This window comes from Medicago sativa, chromosome 3, assembly GCF_051527215.1.
Source record: "Medicago sativa cultivar Bolivia chromosome 3, Bolivia_mono, whole genome shotgun sequence".
NCBI classification, from domain to species: Eukaryota; Viridiplantae; Streptophyta; class Magnoliopsida; order Fabales; family Fabaceae; genus Medicago; species Medicago sativa.
The window spans coordinates 74,405,993-74,425,719 of record NC_140751.1 but is presented as its reverse complement, the minus strand read 5'-3'; the positions used below and the strand labels follow the sequence as shown (position 1 = coordinate 74,425,719).

Sequence of the window (19,727 nt, the reverse complement as noted above, 5' to 3'; positions counted from 1 at the left end):
CAACATTCAAAATGACATAAAATGTGTGACATTGAACTAATTTCAAGCAAAAGCATAAGGTCCACCATCATGTGTCATCTAAATGTTTGCGGTGGTGATGGTGGGGGTGGGTCATGTGGTGGTGACGGGTATCGTGGTGATGGCGCCTGTGGCAACTCGTCATGCTCCTCATACTCATAATTTTGTTCATATTCATACTACTCTGCAACATATGATGACTTCAAAGCCTATGAAGGCTCTACAACCAATAAAGTGGTGGCCTCTGCGTCGTTCATAACCCGCGTATGGAAGCCTTGTTTAGGTGGAGGATTAGTTGCATCACGCTCTTTGCATATGGAGTTGTCTAGGAATGGTTTTTCGAGTCTCAACCTACCAATGTCATCATCCATATCTATAACAACCAACAGAAAAATATCAATTAAACATAACATTCTTTGAAGTATTTTATCAAACGCCTAGAGCACAAGATAAAAATATAGTTTTTCATTGTGTTATTTCAATTCTTAAGCTACCACATAACACTAACTGCATTAACGGTCAAATCACCCTTGTAATTAATCAACAACTACTTAAATAATGAAATAATATTCAAATCAAAATCATATTTACAAACTTCAAAAAACACCAACATATAAAATGCGAAGGAATGTGTAAGATTGGAGATTGTGAATACTTATTTGTTTTTCAAGTTTGATTTCTTGCTTGAGTCTGACTATCTTTTTGGGGTTTAATTTGTTGGAGTAGAGAATGAAAGTATTAGAAAAAGGGTTTGAAACACAAATGGTGGTTTCTGTTTCAATATGTATTAGTGCGCATCGAGTAGTAACTCCCAAGCTTCAGCAATCGAAAGTTAACTCATGAACCGTTCTGGAGTTACAAACCGAGAGAGGTATTTTTGGTAGTTTGAGGGGCCTATGAGCAATGGAATGGGCCTAATGAGTAATTTCCTACATGTATTCTCTGGGTTCAACGCGGAGGCCCAGTTCGATTAGTATACTTTTAAAAATATACTACTTACCCTCTCAGCTAATCACCATACCCCCACTACAATGGTACGCGTCTAAAAGGTTCAACGCAATTATTCTTAGGGTCATCTAATATCAAAGCTATTTAAGAATATGGCATGAAGGATCAATAAACAAGCCAAGACAACTGAGGTGACCATATAGTCTTGTTACCTGGTGCAGCACCGAATTCGACCTCCAACACCATCTAAGGTGGTACCTCGTATGAGAAAGAACCTTACACAATGTTAACAAAGTGTCAACACGTTCTACTGTCTTAAACCATAAGCAACTTCTAGATAGCTACCATGTCGTTCCTATTTACATAAGCGACATTTGAATTGGATTGGTGTCCTCGATTATCTCAGGTTCAATTAATCTAAACATATTGGAATATCTCGTAACTAACTACACCAAATCGTAGGCAGGCCGGCCCTAGGGCATAGGCCGCGAGTGCGACGGCCTAGGGCCCATGCTAGTAGGGGGCCATTTTTTTTTAAGGTGGGGGTGTATTTAGAAATATTTGGATTTGGGGGGGGGGGTATATATAGCAAAATTCTTTGAAAAGGCCCAAACTTTGACATGATATTGGAATGGGCTGAAATCTGTTAATGTTTTAGGCCCTTTTAGTGAGATTTGCTATATATATCCCATGCAGCACAAAAATTTCTATCTACACCCTCATATAATTTTTTTTGGGTTGTTCTTAATAATATGCTTGAAACTTTATTATCAAAGAAATTAGTGATATTTTTTTGGGCCCTTTGTTCCTAATAATGTGCTTCACTAAAATTAAAAATATCGACGATATTTATTATCCAAGAAATCGGGATAATTTTCATAACAAAGCAAATTCTATTTTAGTTGAAAATGGGGTGCTAAAATTTCAGTCTACTTTGCATGTGCTATTTTTCTCTACTTCTACGATATTTTATTTTGTTTTGCTGTATATAGAGTATTTAATTTATTTTCAGATGTTGTCTAAAAATCATTTATTTGGTAATGAAAAGCGAAATAAAAAAAAACGAAATGAAGAGCTAAAAAAACACAACAATGAGCTAAAAAAATTATAATGTATTATGTAAGGGCCCTTTTTTTATATTATGCCTAAGGCCCGTAAAACTCTAGAAATGGCCCTGATCGTAGGAGAAAAGATAACAACAAACAAGTAGCTTATCATCACATACATCAGTATAAATATGACCCCCTCCTCCAAGTATGATCATGCATGCATTATACGTCACTTACATTGCTACCTGCTGCTAGCACTTGCTTTGAGTGTCAGAGTGTCTTTTGCAAACACACCCTCCACCACTTGGAGATGGAGAATACAACCAATTAAGTTGATCCTAGTCACCATTAAAGCAAGAACACTTCCTTCTCAGGAGACACGCCCCTATTGTGCATACAGGAACACCCGCAACCCCGTTGAACTTATAGATGTTTTCTCTTCCAACAAGATGGAAACATATGCGTGACATTTTTTTATCTTTCAATTTTGTCCATTGATATTTATTATAACTCCCATTTTATCCCATTTTATGAATATTGTTTACATCGTTTTATATCAGCTACTAGAAGACACTGTAGTTAAAGAAAAATTATGGCAAATGATTAATAATCAATATCCCATCTCTTATCTCATTCAATGTCCAATAGTTGTAGATGAGTGAAAAAAATTGTGGATCCATATTTTTTTTCTTTGAACAAGAGGGAAACAAGCATGTCACAAATTTTTATTTTTTCAAATTTTTCCTAAATCTTAATCACATCTCACTTTTTGTCGATTTTTTTGTCATTCTATTTCATATTCCGAAAGACAATACAACTAAAGTCAAACCATGAATCCATGATGAATGAGACAAGTAACCTATACGTGATCAATTATCTAATTTAGTGTCTGTCTAGTATTGGTAAGAGAATGTAAGATCATTTAGCATGCACAACCTAGATGCTTTGTCTTTAGAGCTATAAACAAGATCATGATAGTTCTCTTGAGGTAGCCAAGTAACCTACATGTAGTATGAGGGAACGTAAGAGAGAATCGAGGTTGCAAGGGCCAACCTTTTTCCCTGTTAAGAGGTGATGTTTCCAAGAGGCCAACCTAGTTTTTGTCTTCTTAATGATAAGATTAAAGTCTTTTTCCCTTGCAATTTGAATTGGTGTCAGTTTCCATTACTGACAGCTTCATATATAAAGATGGACAGTTTTTCCATGTGTAAGATGAATAGATGCGAATGAGTAGGTCTTCTTGTCTGAGACCATGAATGGGATTGAAAGTGATCCTCTTGTAACCATTCCAGAGGATGGTAAAAGAGGAGAAGGTAACAGAGTACATGATGAGTTTTATGGTTGATGGGGTAAATTCAAATTCAAAGATATGATCCTTAAGGAAATCCCAGTTGACGTTGTCAAAAGGTTTCTCCAAGTAAAAGCTTCGAACATGTTTCTTTCTTTGAAAAATGTTGCTGAAGATGTTATTTGAAGACATCCAAGCATACTAGTTAACATCCAAGCATGCTAGATCTTGACATGGTGAAGGTTATTGATAAGGTTTCAAAATCAATGACATTAGTAGTGACAATTGAAGAAATTTATTTAATTAACCATATTCCTCTTGAATGATTAATTGCATCAACACCGCGAACATGAGTTTGAATGATATTGGTAGCCAAATTGACTCTTGAAGGTGGATTTCTATAGAAAGGAAAATGAGTTTGAATGATAACTAGGAAATTATGATGGTACTTTCTTATGACATCTTTGACATGTCGTTTGGTACGCTTATGTTTATAGACATGTAATATTAATTGTAGAATACAATTGAAAATAATTACTAATATGACATTAAAAATTAAAAGGATAAACAATCATTTTGGTTCCTAAAAGTGTGAGACTCTATCGTTATTGTCCATGAATATTTTGAAACTATAACTACATCGCTCAAATATCTCTTTTGTTAGTCATTTTAGTCCTCTTGTTATAGAGAAGACAGTTGAATCCATACTCAGTGGACACCCGTAATGGATAGGATAAAAATCTGCATAATGGGTACGAGTACTAGACAAGCCAATCTGTTACTGAAAATCATCCGGTTCGCATGTACTTGGACGATATGGAAAGAAAGAAACAATCAGATATTCAACAATAATTTTTTGGAGCTACATTTACCCATCTGAGCATTGTTATTTATCTATAGAGATTTTATCAAGAATTGATCAAGAAAATGTCTCAACCAATTAAATTTGTTATTAGCCGGAAATCAAGGGAGGTAATGGTATGTAATTAAGGAAAGGTGTTAGCAAATACACTGTCTTAAAATTTTCTTGATATAGTTTGTCACTGTATCTATCATTTCCCCATCTACTACTAGAGAAAGTCAAATTACTCTCTTTTTGGCTCAAGGCTAAATCGATAAACTTTGCCTACACTTACCATGAGTGGTGGCGACACCCACTAATATGCATGGGCATTTCATTGTAATTACCTTGTTACTTTTGGCAGCTAACCTTGGCTTTTAGCTCTGCTGCCTTTGTACTAACTCTTGTTGGCTTCCCTTAGCACACCTTGTGTCGGAGGGTCACTTTCGTTGTGTTAATATATCTTATTTTGACTTGTTAAAAAAAATTGTGTACGAATAATTATTCGTAAAAATGAGTTGGTATGGGCGTTGGTGTGGGCATCTTAGTACCCACTCTGTCCCATACTCGCATAATATATTTTTTATTTTTTATTTGTATAAATGTTTGCATTATTTTCAAGTCTTTAATTATTATGATGAGAAAAAATAATTAATATGCTGTATAATTTTTATATAAGTTTTAGAGAATATTAGACTTGCACGTTTATAAGTTTTTTATTTTAGTTTTTTTTTTTATAATTTTGTTAGAGGTTTAATTCTTTTTTTAATAATATTTACTCATTTAAAATATTTTTGTTTATAATTTTGGATAAGTTAAATAATTTAGGTTATAATTTCCATATTTCAACATTAAATATTGGAAAATATTTTTATTGTGTTAAAATGATACAATATTTTGTCATTGGTCGATTATGGGTATTTTTTTCACCCCTATATTGTTAGTCATTATGGTCCTCATTATAGGGTTAAATATGTTTTTAGTCCTTATAAATATAGTTGATTTCAGTTTTAGTCCTCATAAAAAAATTGTCAGGTTTTGGTCCTATAAAATTTTTCAACACGTAGCTTTAGTCCCCGTTAAATTAAAATTTGTTTAATTATGCTCCAACATATAAATTTTTGAACGATTTTTTACATACTTGATTAAAACATTATAAAAATTTCATTTGCAACAAGTTGGCTCAAAATTTCATTTTTAGGTCCAAATTTTCATTAGTTTTATCTTAAAAATTTCACGTTTTAAAAAATTCATATTTAATTCATTACACGTTAAAAAATTCTAATTATTTGAAAGATAATTACGCTAGTTATGTCATGATTTCTCTTTTCTATATAAAATTAAGGTATATTTATAAATTATTTTGTGTCTCATTTGCTTAAGTGACGTATACCATGGGATAGAGGGAATATATAGTAGTTCTCGTGAGTTTAGTTCAGTTGGTAGTGACAATGCATAATATATGTACGGTCTGGGGTTCAAACCTCGGCCACAAAAAAAAAAGGAATGTATAGTAATGTACCATATATATATATATATATATATATATATATGGTTTTGCTAGAAGCCACCCATGAAAGTGTCTTAGCAAGCCACACCTCGATGTGTGATTTCTACTTTTTAGTTATAACTTTGCTAAAAAACACATTCATAATATATATATATATATATATATATATATATATATATATATGGATTTGCTAGAACACACCCACTAGTTTTTATGTGGGAGTGTTTTAGCAAGCTACACCTTAGGGTGTATTTAACTACTTTTTAGTTATAACTTGCTAAAACACACCTTCTAAAAAATAAGTGGGTGAATTTTAGCAAATGCCTATAGGAGTTGCTAATGTACACCCACTTATTTTTAAGAAGGTGTGTTTTAGCAACATTCACATTAAGGTGTATTTAACAACTTTTTAGTTATATCTTTGCTAAAACACACCTTAATAAAAACTAGTGGGTGTATCCTAGCAAACCCCATATATATATATATATATATATATATATATATATATATATATATATATATATATATATATATATATATATATATATATATATATATATATATGGTTTTGCTAGAAGCCACCCATGATAGTGTCTTAGCACACCTCGATGTGTGATTTCTACTTTTTAGTTATAACTTTGCTAAAAGACACCTTCATAAAAATTAGTTGGTGTCTTTTAGCAAATGTTCATAGAATAACTTGCTAAAAGACACCTTCATAAAAGGTGTCTTCTAGCAAAACCCATATATATATATATATATATATATATATATATATATATATATATATATATATATATATATATATATACAATGAAATATTCGATTAAAGTTCAAACATAATTAATTTTGGTCTTCTTTACATTTATTACTTTAATGAAGTATTACAATAATATTATAATTATCTAATTTGACTCTTTTTTGAAAGAATCTAATTTAATGTCAAAAAAAAAAAATCTAATTTGACTCTTATTCAATGATATTATTTTTAAAATAGACATCTATTTATTTTAATATAAATTTTTTATTGTATTTCAAGAAACAGTATTAATATTGTCGAAAAAATTGTACTTTAGAATTTGTTTGGTAAAAAAATAGTAGATTGTTGATATATTAGTTGATTACGAAGAATTTATAGTTGATAGCAAATAATTTTTTTTATGGTGGCTGGAGTTTAAACCTCATATATTATACATTGTCTCTACCAACTGAGCTAAACTCACGAGAACTGATAGCAAATAAATTAGTTGAAGTGTTTGATAAAATTAATGGTATAAGTATTTGATAAATATATATTGAAAGAAAAGGATATTTTTAATTTAAAATTAAATTTTATAATTAAGATTATAATACAAAAAAACTAATTAGCCATAATTATTGAGATAAATTTAATCAATTAATGTTTAATATATACTCTTTTGACTAAATGATTAACATATTTAGAAGATAATAAATTAAAATCTAAGTTTTATTAATATAATATATATTTTATTTATTTATATTAAATTAATCTTAATTTGCCAAATTTTTATTTTAAAATTTATTTTCATACTTTATTTATTAAAAATTATCATCATAAAATTATAGGTAATAAGGTAACAATAAACACATGTATTGTATTCTTAATATATCTATGAAAAAAAGTACTTAACAAAATACTACTGATGACAATGTATAAATTTATAATCATATTTTCGTTGATTCATGATTTTAGGTTTCCGATTTCTAAATCCTAAACTATAGTCTCCAAATTTTTAAAACTTATGAAAATGTTTCTAGCACTAAATTTTAAACTTATTTTTGTTAATGTGTCAAGTTGAATAAATAACTGACAAGTCTTTGAATGATGTGAATAAATATTATTATTATTTTATTTTATATATCATTGAAATATTGTTTTAAAAAAACTTAAAAAAATAAAAATAAAAAATAAAAAAACCCCAAAAATATAAGACAACAAACAGCAACAACAACCAAGTTTTATCCCACTAAGTGGGGTCGGCTACATAAATTAAATTATGTCATAATGTTTTATAAAGGTAAAATCAATTACTTTTGCGCTAACTTTTCTTCTTCTGATGACAAAAAATAGGTCACTTAAATATTAAAGTAGTTACACATTATCCATTGGTATTGAGAATTGAACTCACACCTTTATCGAGTATGAATTAACTTCTTACCAACTATATCAATATTTTTTAATATTTCTTTTTTTTATAATTATCCGATGACGTTTACAAATGAAAAAAGGGGATATGATCAAATGTTGAATTTAAACAAATAAAATTGAGAAAAAAGATGGGAAAAAAAGAGTATAAAAGAGTTGTGTGTCACGAAGATTAAAAGCATTAAGAAAGAAAGATAGGAACAAAGGTAACACATATAAGATGGAAACCAGAAGAGATGCAAAACACAACAAAATCAGTTGATAGAAAAAATAAATACAAGATATTTCATCACTTCACACACAACCCTCACCGAATGAAAGTAGCATGAATCATGTGTCTCAAATAAGTGGAAAAGACATTGATGTCCTTAAAACCTCGTATGTGTCAGTGTATCTTTGTTTTCACTCTCAACAACTTAAGTGGGGCCAGATAAGGGTATTCAAGGTAACATTATAGTGTGTCTATAAAATACACATCTCTTTCATTTTACGATTGTATTGTGTTTCTTTTCTTTCATTTTCAATCCCTTTTCCGATCTTTATTGATAATAGATAAAACTTAGTTCTCTCAAAAAAAAAAAAAAGATAAAACTTAGTGTCCAAAAAAAAAAGGAGAAACTTTGTGATGCAAATGCAACTTCATTGACCATGTTTACTCGGTAGCAATGTAAGATCTTCTTATTTCATTTTTTTTCTCTTTTATTAGTGTTATGATAATGATCTGATCTGATCATCTGAATCTCGCAATCATTTTTCAGTATACCAACCAATTTTTGTGTCTTAAAACCAATTTAATTTTCAATCTCGTTTAACATGCATGTTGATCCATCAAATTTCATCCATTAATTTGATTTTATTTGTTAATTTTTAATTTTATGTGTCTTATGATTTGAGATATATGCATATCGTAATATTTATTATTTTTATATCAATCTTGTAATTTATTCCTCGATGTTCTTAATCTTTGCAATGTTCATATTGCTCCTGTTCATAATAGACACTTCAAAATAAAGATTTGTTTGATGCTCATCATGTGTCAACATCGGTTACTGATACAACACGGACACATGTGATTAGATTGGATCGATAGGTATAAACACCTTAGGTCTTATCATTTTAGATTGATTTTCCAAATATGATGCAATTATTACAATAGCAAATATATATCCAAATTCTATTTATTTCACTGCCAGCTATATCTTACCAATGCAAGCCTAATCTTCTCTTTTCATTTGTTTCAGGATAATCATCATTGACCAGTATCATGTTTTTATTACGGTAAAACAATTTCAAGGGCATAATAGGAAATTGAGAAATTACCACCTTTAGTTTCCCTTCTAGAAACAAAACTAAGAAATGGATACATTGAATGAGTATTTATCAAGCAAAGTAGAAAACATAGCTACATCTCTATACAACTACACATTAAGGGCAAGACGAAGTTGTAACAATAATGGATATTATTGTTATAATCCTTATCATGGTCTCAAAACCATAGTTCATTCAGAAGAAGAAAACCTACACAAGAGAGTTCTACATTGCTACAAGGTGTGTAAAACTGAAACTGCACCTTCACAAGATTCAGAAACATGTTCTTCACTATGGAAGAGACTGTCAAAGTCATTGTGGTCATCATCACCGGGTTCGACAGCAATACCATCAACAGTGATGGGAGATTTGATTGGAACGGAGAGTGGGGATTACATGAGCTGTGGTTTAATTGATGAGCTTCTAGGGCTAGGGCAAAGTCAAAGTCAAAGAAGGGAATTCAAAGTGAAGAAGAAGAGAGAGAAAAAGGTGTTTCCACCGGCGATAACGTTGTTGAGAGAAACCGGAGGGGGAAGAGGAGGAGGAGGAATGCCTTCATGTTTTAAGAAGGAATATGGTGAAGATGGAAGGTTGATTTTAAAGGTGGGGAAAGCGAAGCGTTATTATGAGCATATGGAAGCGAATCGAGAGAATGGTAGGCTCGTCATGAAGCTCATCCATCATAATGACGATGATCGATGGCCCATCGACGAGGACGAGGAGGAGGAGGAAACTGGTTTTGATTTTGAATTTGAGTTTGAAAATGAGTTGGTGAAAGAGAGAGAGGGTTTAGAGAATGAGAGTGGGTCGTGTTGGGCTGATTTACGCCAATGTGCTTCGTATGGTAGTGGCAGGCTTGTTCGAGATTTTGAACCCTTCTACTTGGGCCGGTATGGTTCTGCTCCACTTCTGCCTATTACTTATGTAATGTGAACTCGTTCTTCTACTCTGGTGTGAACTGTGGAGTGGCTAGCTAGTGGAAAATATGCTGCTGTTTTTTTGTTTTGTTTTATAATAATGTTGTTGTTTTTCTTTCTTCAACATTCCTGTCTTTGTTGAAATCATTATTTATTTCAAGACATAAAAAAGCATATATAAATAAATTGCTATTTGAAACTAGTCGAGAAAATTAGGTAAGGTCTTGTGAGCACGACAGTTTATGATAGTTTTTATATGTAGCAACACATATTAGCCAGAACGTTAGCACAAAGATTTTTCTGATAAATATGAACAACTTTGATATCCTAGTTCAACTTCATTAAATCTTGAATCCTTTCCATGATGCTCCAACCCATGACACTTCAAGTCTTTCAATTGGTGAAATCATCTTATTGATTGCTTGTTTTAGATTTAGTTATCGATTGAAATCATCATATATCTTTGGATTAAATGGATCGTTATTGACGTCATCGTTAATGATGCGACAATAAATTGGATTGTTCGCGTTATTTGACATCATCGTTGACGACAATAAAATAGTATCATGTTTCACATCATCGTTATCGATTGATATTATCATATATTTTTGGATTAAATGGATCGTTAATGACGTGATAATAAACTGGCTTGTTCATGAGATTTGACGTCATCGTTAATGACTTTGAAATAGCATCGTGTTTCACGTGATCATCAATTTGTCTATAAATATCACTTGCAAATCTTATTTCAAGCGATCTGCTTTTCATTCACTTATTTTTCATTAGTTCAGTAGTTCTCAAACATCCAAAAAATTCTTACATAACCCTTTAGAGAAGTTAATAAAGCCACAACCGAAGGACAAAATTTCTCCTTTGGCATACTCACACGAAGAGAAAAAAGAATTATTGTTGGAAGTTATTAGCTTAATCTTCGGCTAACTTTCAAGTTCAACAATAGTTACACTTTTTTTTATAAGTAAATTAGAATTTTACTTTAGTAGAACAATATCTTCGTTCTTTTTTAGATGTCGTCTTAAGGTTATTTACACATACTAAAAAAACTTATGAATTTTGTTATTTTTGATAGTTTTTTTTCTTCGTATTATACACTTAAATATTATATTATTTCATTTCATTTATTTCTTTCTCTACGATAAATACTTAAATATATATATTAACGTTGCATTGACATATATATTCTCCACAAGTAACAAAATAATAAAGACGAGGGTGATTGTACCCAAAAAATAAAAAATAAGAACGAGGGTGATACTAATTAAACAAGATATGGGTCAACCAGTTTCTTCATTGGTTGGACGGTCTAGACACCATTCTTAGTCCTTCGAATACTATGGATCGAAACCAACATAAGTGATAAGAAACCAATAAGATATGGGTCATTATTGTAAAAAAAAAAAAAAGGTATGAGCATTAGGGGTGCTCATAGGTAAATCAATTCAAACCTCATACATAAGTTTTATGATAGTTTGTTATTAGTATGATATCAAACCTATTAAACCACGTGACAAAGGTTATTGTTTGTCAATGCACAACTTAGTCCTAACCAAAACAAGATATCCGACCACAACTTACCACAAACCAAACAATCAAAAAATAAAATGTTTTGATGTTTCATTCAAATTACATCCTTCAATACATAAAGGCAAGTCTAAATTTTGTACCCCTTTACGAATCAAATTATTTTTAGTAGGGAGTCTATCAATAAACAATCTTCAACCAAACAACGATATCAACACAAAAGGGAATTTATTATTGCTTTAAGTTAGATATCAACACATAAACTTCTTTGAGTAAAAACACTTCGTTGCAATTAAGGTCCAAATCCATTCATCCTCCAAATTTTCTTAAAAAGAAATGTTAGATACAACCCTAGACTCCTCCATTAACTCTGCCTCCTAAACAAACAAAAAATTTCTCCAACCGCTAAATTAAACAACGTACTAAAACATTCTTTTAATACATCCCCACTAAACCAAGAATCGTGCCAAAACAACGTGTTACTACCTTTCTCAATCTTCTTAGAGGACACCTCTCTCTCCACTCATATCATCACTCTTTTCAATACTAAAAAGATCCTTCCACCATATTTTGTCCCTCTTTAACCTCCAACACCACTTCCCTAAGAGAAGAAGAAGAAGGAGGAGGAGGAGGAGGAGGAGGAGGAGGAGGAGCAGGAGGAGGAGGAGGAGGAGGAGAGAGTGGGATAAGAAAATGTGAGGAAAAGAGGAAGTATGTGAGGGTTTTTATAGGTGGTATAAGGTATATAGCACTTAATGAGGTCCAAAAACGTGGTCAAATTTTAAGGAAAACGTGCAAAAATGAGTCAAAACCATTGACTACCGTCCAAGAAACGTTTGTGCTTCAGTTTTTACCACCGGCCAACTTGCGCAAGTTAACTCACGCATAGGCCAGTGGTGCGTGACTTAAGTCACGCATAGCTTATAAGGTGTCTGACTTAAGTCACGCATAACTTACAAGGTGCGCTATTTAAGTCACGCAGCGTGACTTAACTAACGCAATAAATTTTTTATAATAAAGTAAATAAAATAAATTAGAATAAAGTAAATAAAATAAATTAGAATAAAGTAAATAAAATAATTTAGAATAAAGTCAATAAAATAATTTGAATTAAAATTTGCGATTAAATAAATTCGAATAAATATTGTGATAACGTGAATTCGAATAAATATTGCGACAGCGTGAATTTAAATAAATATTGCAACAGCGTGAATTCGAATAAATATTGCGAAAGCGTGAATTCGAATAAATATTGCGACAGCGTGAATTCAAATAAATATTGCGAAAGCGTGAATTCGAATAAATATTGCAATAGCGTGAATTCGAATAAATATTGCGACAGCGTGATTTCAAATAAATATTCGAATTAAGGTTTCGTTACATTACATAAACGACATGTATGTCAACAATTACATTACATTACATGCACCTTCCAACTACAACAATTGTCTTGCCCCTGAATGGGGCAAATTCAAACTGGCTAAGCAGCAGGACTCCAGCATACGATCAGCATCTTGAATGATGGTATTCAAGTGCCAACGAAATGAGGTCCATTCCTTGACACTTGAATACCATTGTTCAAGATGCTCATCAAATGTTGGAGTCATGCCGATTAACAAGTTTGAATTGCCCCATCCAGAGTAAGACAATTGTTGTAGTTGGAATGTGCATTCCAACTACAACAATTGTCTTACCTCTTAAATGGGGTAAATTCAAACTCGCCAAACAACAGGACTCAAGCATTTCACCCGGCATTCATGTTTTCCTTTGAAAAGAATAAATTTTTGTTAGGCTTGATTTAGATGATGGTATTCAAGTGCCAACGAAATGAGGTCCATTCCTAGACACTTAATACCTTCATCTAAACCAGCCTAACAAGAATTTAATCTTTTCAAAGGAAAAACATGAATGCCGAGCGAAATGCTTGAGTCCTCGCCGTTTGGCAAGTTTGAATTACCCCATTTCAGAGGTAAGACAATTGTTGTAGTTGGAATGCACCTTACCCTGACTAATGACGATCTTATGGCGGAATCAAGTTGTTGATCAGTTGATCTCAACAACGTTACCTGCATATCGATCCACTAGAACATGTTGTGCTCCCAAAACATGCTCGTCACGTTTTTGTCGTTCTTTAACTCCACCCAAGTGAATGATACCCTCCCCTCGTCGAGCGTTGGACGTTTATACCGGGCATACTCCACCTTCCTTGTGTCTCTGGGGTTGAGTGCTTGGTTGAATTCATTCAGTTGATCCTTGAGACCCCTTAACGTTACATCAAGGCACCGAACCTTCAACCTCTGAGGTTCTCCGTCGTTGAATTGTGCATGAACGTCGATCCACCCGGCCATTGCTTCAAATCTACACAATAAGAAATTAAGCACAGTCAATGAAAAACTCATTCCAACATTTCATCAAACACTTGGTGTGCATATTATACATAAACCCTAAAAATGATAACTACAACATAAACATGCAAACATCTAAATAATTAAGCAATATTACTCATTTGCATGTAACATTGTATCATATCTTGCAAAAAAAAAAATCAAAATTTAAACAAACCCTAAATCTAAAAAAATTCTCTAAAACTCAAAACTACAACATAAACATGCAAACATCTAAACATTTAAGCAACACAAGTCATTTACATCCTAACATTGTATGATTTCTTGCCAAAAACACCAAAATTTAAACAAACTCTAAATCAAAAAAATTCTAATCTAAGAGAAAAAATCTAACATGTAAAAATAAAAGGTTAATGGTGTTTGATCATGAAAACTTACTTGTTATTAGAGTGTTGTTTGATTTGAACTTGAAGGATTTTGGGATTTGGGTGATTTGAGAGAGATTTTTGAGATTTTTTTAGATTTTAGATGAGAAATGAGGAAATGAGGTGGTCTGCATGTTTAAGACAGCACGTAGCGTGAGTTAACTAACGCTGCGTTAGTTAACTCACGCACCGTTAGTTAAGTGGCGCAGTGATTAACACTTGCGCAAGAGTATTTTTGGCATGGCTGCAGGGCGCGAGCAAAATGTGCAGGGTGAAGAGCAGAATTCTAGTGGAAACTCTCACAAGATTGTGAGGAGTGGACTAGCCCACATTGGGTGAACCACTATAAATCTTTGTGTGTTCTTTCTCTCTTCCTTATACTTTTTTATTTCAGTATACACCACACACACAAACACATTTACTTTATCAAACAGTTTTTACACAAGAACTTCATAACGTTCTGAAGTCACTTCACTAACTTAAACATTCCAAGTAAACAACTTGAGAATTAATTTTAAGTTGCAGGATAATTTTTAGGGTTAATTATGTTTCTAGTCCCTATAAAATAGCGACCTTGTAAGTTTAGTCCTTACTTAATTTTAATAGCATTTTTAGTCCCTAATTTTGGTTTTTTGCCCTGAGTATTAGTCCCTACTCAATTCAAATTTGTTTAATTTATGCTTAAACTCTTAAATTTTTGAACAATTTTTTGCAGACATGTTTAGAACATTACTAAAAGTTCCTCCGCAAAAAATTATCGCAAAATTTGATTTCTACATCCAGATTTTATTACTTTTTATCTTTAACTTTTGTCGTTTTAAAAAATTCATATTTAATTCATTTCATGTCTGAAAATTCTAAATTTTAGTAAACGAACATTTCATAGTGTTCTAATCTTGTCTCAAAAAAATCGTTCAAAAATTTAAGAGTTTAAGGATAATTAATCAAACTTTGTTTTAGCAGGGACTAAAATTATAAGTAAATTTTTTTTTATAGGGACTAAAAATGCTATTAAAATTAAGTAAGGACTAAACTTACAAGGTCGCTATTTTATAGGGACTAGAAACATAATTAACCCTAAAGGGTCACAAAAATGAAAATGATGATAAAGGATCAACTTGCCCTAACCCACGACTCATAGATAATTCATTAGTTGGGTTGGCATTGGCATAAACTGATCTCGTAACAATCCTAAGACATTCAGATATCCAAGCTCTCCACATAACAGGAAAATTCATCATTTTCATTATGAAGTCAAGATAAAACCAATTCATTGAATCATTATGTAAAGAACTACAGGAAAAGCACCCAAAAAAATACACATAAGTTTTATCAAATATTTTATGTATCAACTCCCTTCTTTTAACATGATCTTCATCATATAAACTTTCCACCTCTACTTTGTTATATTTTGCATGAAATCTATTACTTTATCATGTCAAATTCCTCAGCAAAAAAAAAAAAAATTCAGATTTTTTAAATTCAACATCCAAATCAAACTAAATGAATGTGATTTTATTTATTAATATTTTTATATAGAAAAATTTACCTTTTAGATTGAATGATAATTTGTCTCACAAACAATAGAAACCAAACACACACATGTCATGCTGAAATTTCAATCCAACCATTTATTATTTATAAATTATAAAAAAACAAAACAAGTTTCTACTATTAATATATTGAGAATTTAGTATTTAAGTAGATGTGTGAATAATTTTCAAGTGAATCCTTCAAATTCAACTCTTGTGTTTGAAGTTTGAAACACAGACAGACAGAAACTGCACGTGATGATGCGGTTACTGTGACCACAATGCCACTTTCCCTCATTTTTACGTTTGCATCATCCCAAAGTCGATTTTATTCTTCCATAATCACTTTTTTCACCAAGCCCAGACAACTACGTGTCACTCTTTCTTTCTTATAGCTATATCTCACTGTTACTGTAAGTATCTCTTAACACACTTTTTCATATAATTTTATTGATTTTTATTGTTGGTTGTTTAATCTAGGACTCTGATTTTATTCTTCAATTTTAATGGCTACCCTTTGAAATTTTATTATGCATGTGTTTGGTTAATCAATCATGCTTTGTTTGAAAATTGAAGATAATCTATGTACTCTTTGAACTATACCAGGATAGGTAAGAAATTCTGAATTTTTGTTTTTTCTGTCAGTTATAAATGATCTTGGATCTATATATTATGATTTCATGAATTATGTAATACTTTTTTCTTCTTCTTGTTTATATCACCTGTTTCTGGTTGAGAAAAGGATTTATGAATTTCATTGTTGATCAATTGTCAAAATTTTCTTCATTATGAGTAGTATAGTTCTCATGTGGGAGTTTTTTCTGATTAATGAATTTGTTATATTACTGTAGAAAATTTCTCTGCGGTATTGTTTCAAAAAAAAAAAAAAATTGTTCTCTTTATTAGTATAATTTGATGGATTGTTGCCTGTTTATATTAATTTTCTGTCGATGGATAGAAAGTGGTAATTTGATTGATGCTTAGTTCCCCTGTTGATAAATTGGTTTTCTTGCAGAAATTGAGTTTTTTTCCGGATATGGGTTCGTTTTTCAGTGTGGCGAAGAATACTAATTCGGATCAAAGTGAGTGGGATGGAGTCTCTTTGAATGATACATGTAAGAGGCAAAGAATGTCGCATACCGTTGATGAAGAGAATCCAAGACTGTTTCCGAATCTCCCTGATGAGGTATCGATTCAGATTATTGCTAGGCTTCCTAGAATTTGTTACTTCAATGTGAGGATGGTGTCGAGGAAGTGGAAGTCGACTGTCACAAGTTCGGAACTATATAAAGTAAGAAAAGAACTCGGGACGACGGAAGAGTGGCTGTATTTGTTGGTTAAGTTAGGAGAAAATAAGCTTATGTGGCATGCTGTAGATCCGAGATCGAGGATATGGCAGAGATTGCCTACTATGCCTAATGTTGTTGATGAAGAAGAATCTAAGAAGGGTTCTTCTTCTAGGCTTTGGATGTGGAACATGGTGGAAGGTATTAGAATTGCTGAAGTTATTAGAGGCTTTCTTGGAAAGAGGGATGCATTTGATGAAATGCCCTTTTGCGGCTGTGCTATTGGAGCTGTTGGTGGATGTCTCTATGTTTTAGGTGGTTTCTCTAAAGCTTCAACTATGAAATGTGTGTGGCGATTTGATCCGATGCAGAATACATGGAGCAAGGTGACTTCTATGTCTATTGGTCGGGCATACTGTAAGACAGGGATCTTAAATAACAAGCTTTATGTTGTTGGAGGGGTTAGTCAAGGTCCAGCTGGATTGATACCTCTTCAATCTGCTGAAGTTTTTGATCCCTCGACAGGTACATGGTCAGACGTGCCTAGTATGCCGTTTTCGAGAGCTCAGGTTCTTCCAAACGCTTTCTTGGCCGACATGTTAAAGCCGATTGCCACAGGTTTGACAGCATACATGGGAAGGTTATGCGTTCCACAAAGTTTATATTCATGGCCCTTTTTTGTTGATGTTGGAGGAGAAATCTATGATCCTGAAACAAACTCATGGATAGAAATGCCACTTGGAATGGGCGAAGGTTGGCCCGCACGGCAAGCAGGTACTAAATTGAGTGTCGTAGTCGATGGCGAATTATACGCTTTTGATCCTTCCAATACTATGGACAGTGGAAGGATCAAGGTATATGATCAAGGAGAAGATGCTTGGAAAGTTGTCATTGGAAAAGTCCCTATATATGGTTCTGATGATTCAGAGTCTCCTTATCTACTTGCTGGTTTCCATGGAAAACTTCATGTCATCACAAAAGATGCTGATCATAACATTGCTGTTCTGCAGGCCGAGCTGCGCAGTAATTTGGATTCTTCACCATCATCACCCTCATCAACACTGTCACAAAGTTCCTTACAAGAATTTGCGGACCCGCCGGCCGAAACAGACGCAGTTGTTTGGAAGATAGTTGCTAGTAGGTGTTTGGGACAGGCTGAACTAGTTAGTTGCCAAGTAATTGATATGTAGCTACACATGAACCAAGCAATAAATGTGACAGAAAATCTTTGAATGGTTTGGTTTGTTGGAAGTTAGTTACTGCATTGAGTTAGTTAGCCTCCAAGGACCAAGTCCATTTGGATTTTGAGTATGGTGTCAATAAAGTGAAGAGTATATTGTTATAGTTTTGCTTGTACCTATTGATATATTTACCTAGTAAATAAGTCCTATTGGAACTGTGATTTTGTACACTGACATTATAGAATAATATCAGAGAAAGAAATTTATAACATCTATTATTTATCTCGCTAGGAACATACATTAAATAATGCAGCTAACAAGGTGAATATGATATTTAATTATTTATCTTGAAAACCATTCGTACATTGTAGCCTCCATTCACCTTTTCATCCAGTTAAAGTTAAACAGCAAGTACAATCAAGCATTATTCTACTAGGTGTGTCACCTATATAGTCCATTTATACCTTGACATACTACCTAATTTGCAGGTTTCAAAAAACGTGGCAAATTTATTTAATAGTTTATTTAATAGCAATAAATTTATCAACAATATGCACTAGTATTAGTTTTTCAAAATTGTATTCATAATTATATTGGCCTCATAATATTGTTATCTCATAGTACTATTATTATTATTATTATAGATCACATCTCTAACTGAACCAATGACCTACAAATCATTTCGTCCACATTGTGGTGATAATGTGGGGTAGATACTTAGACTTTTATTTGGGCAATAAACAAAAACTAATATTTTGAACATGACTAGACCATATCACTCAAGATTTTTAAAATTGCTATTTTTAGACTCATATTTGAACTTAAGACTATTCATTAAATTTAAACAGGCCTTAATATAAATTAATGATAGTATATATTTTTTGTTTAAAGACGAATATTTTCCTTTACTATGTGAGAACCAAAACAAATTGCCTTAAAATAAGACTTCCTAATCAAGGCAATGTGTACAGTGAGACTTTGCTTGTCTAACGTTTCAGTTCAACCGGTTAAACTTTAAATCAGTTTTAGCTGTGGATTGGTTATTTTTGCAGTTCCATCACACTTTCGTCCTGATTTGAGTTGTTTAAGACTATTGAACCATGTTTGACTGACAGGTTCAATTTTGAAAAGATTGTTATAAATATGTTAGTCGTCATATTACATGTTCATTCAATAATTTTAAATCACATTTGTTTTGAAAGAATTTTAATCAAATAATTATATTTTTAGACTTCATCATCGTATTTTAACTATACTTCCTTTAATAATTTTTTGTAAAATGTAGAATTAATTAATATAATATATTGAAGCATTGCTACTATTTTTATGGTCAATATGTATCAAATTTCAGTTGTTACATATTTATGGGTATG

General features: G+C 32.1%; 2 protein-coding genes across 3 annotated transcripts; both read left to right on the top strand.

Annotated features, from left to right (window-relative positions):
- The first annotated feature begins 9,068 nt into the window (after positions 1-9,068).
- On the top strand, positions 9,069-10,101 carry LOC146940115 (FANTASTIC four protein, putative (DUF3049)). The gene has a single exon (XM_085757966.1). It carries the CDS (start codon positions 9,178-9,180, stop codon positions 10,060-10,062), a length of 885 nt encoding a protein of 294 aa, XP_085614092.1. The 5' UTR covers positions 9,069-9,177; the 3' UTR covers positions 10,063-10,101.
- A 5,985-nt stretch (positions 10,102-16,086) lies between these two features.
- LOC146940114 (F-box/kelch-repeat protein At1g22040-like) lies at positions 16,087-18,627 on the top strand. 2 transcript variants are annotated; one of them, XM_085753731.1, is made up of 2 exons: positions 16,087-16,300; positions 16,903-18,627. In XM_085753731.1, the coding sequence occupies exon 2, from the start codon at positions 16,924-16,926 to the stop codon at positions 18,361-18,363; it is 1,440 nt and encodes a 479-aa protein (XP_085609857.1). In that variant the 5' UTR covers positions 16,087-16,300; positions 16,903-16,923; the 3' UTR covers positions 18,364-18,627. The 2 variants fall into 2 exon arrangements, with proteins under 2 accessions (XP_085609857.1, XP_085609858.1); XM_085753732.1 differs by having other exon boundaries at positions 16,087-16,498.
- The last annotated feature ends 1,100 nt before the right edge of the window (positions 18,628-19,727 follow it).

Excerpts from the sequence above, each read along its gene's own strand:
- LOC146940115 (XM_085757966.1), top strand. The coding sequence starts at position 9,178 with ATGGATACATTGAATGAGTATTTATCAAGCAAAGTAGAAAACATAGCT.
- LOC146940114 (XM_085753731.1), top strand. The coding sequence starts at position 16,924 with ATGGGTTCGTTTTTCAGTGTGGCGAAGAATACTAATTCGGATCAAAGT.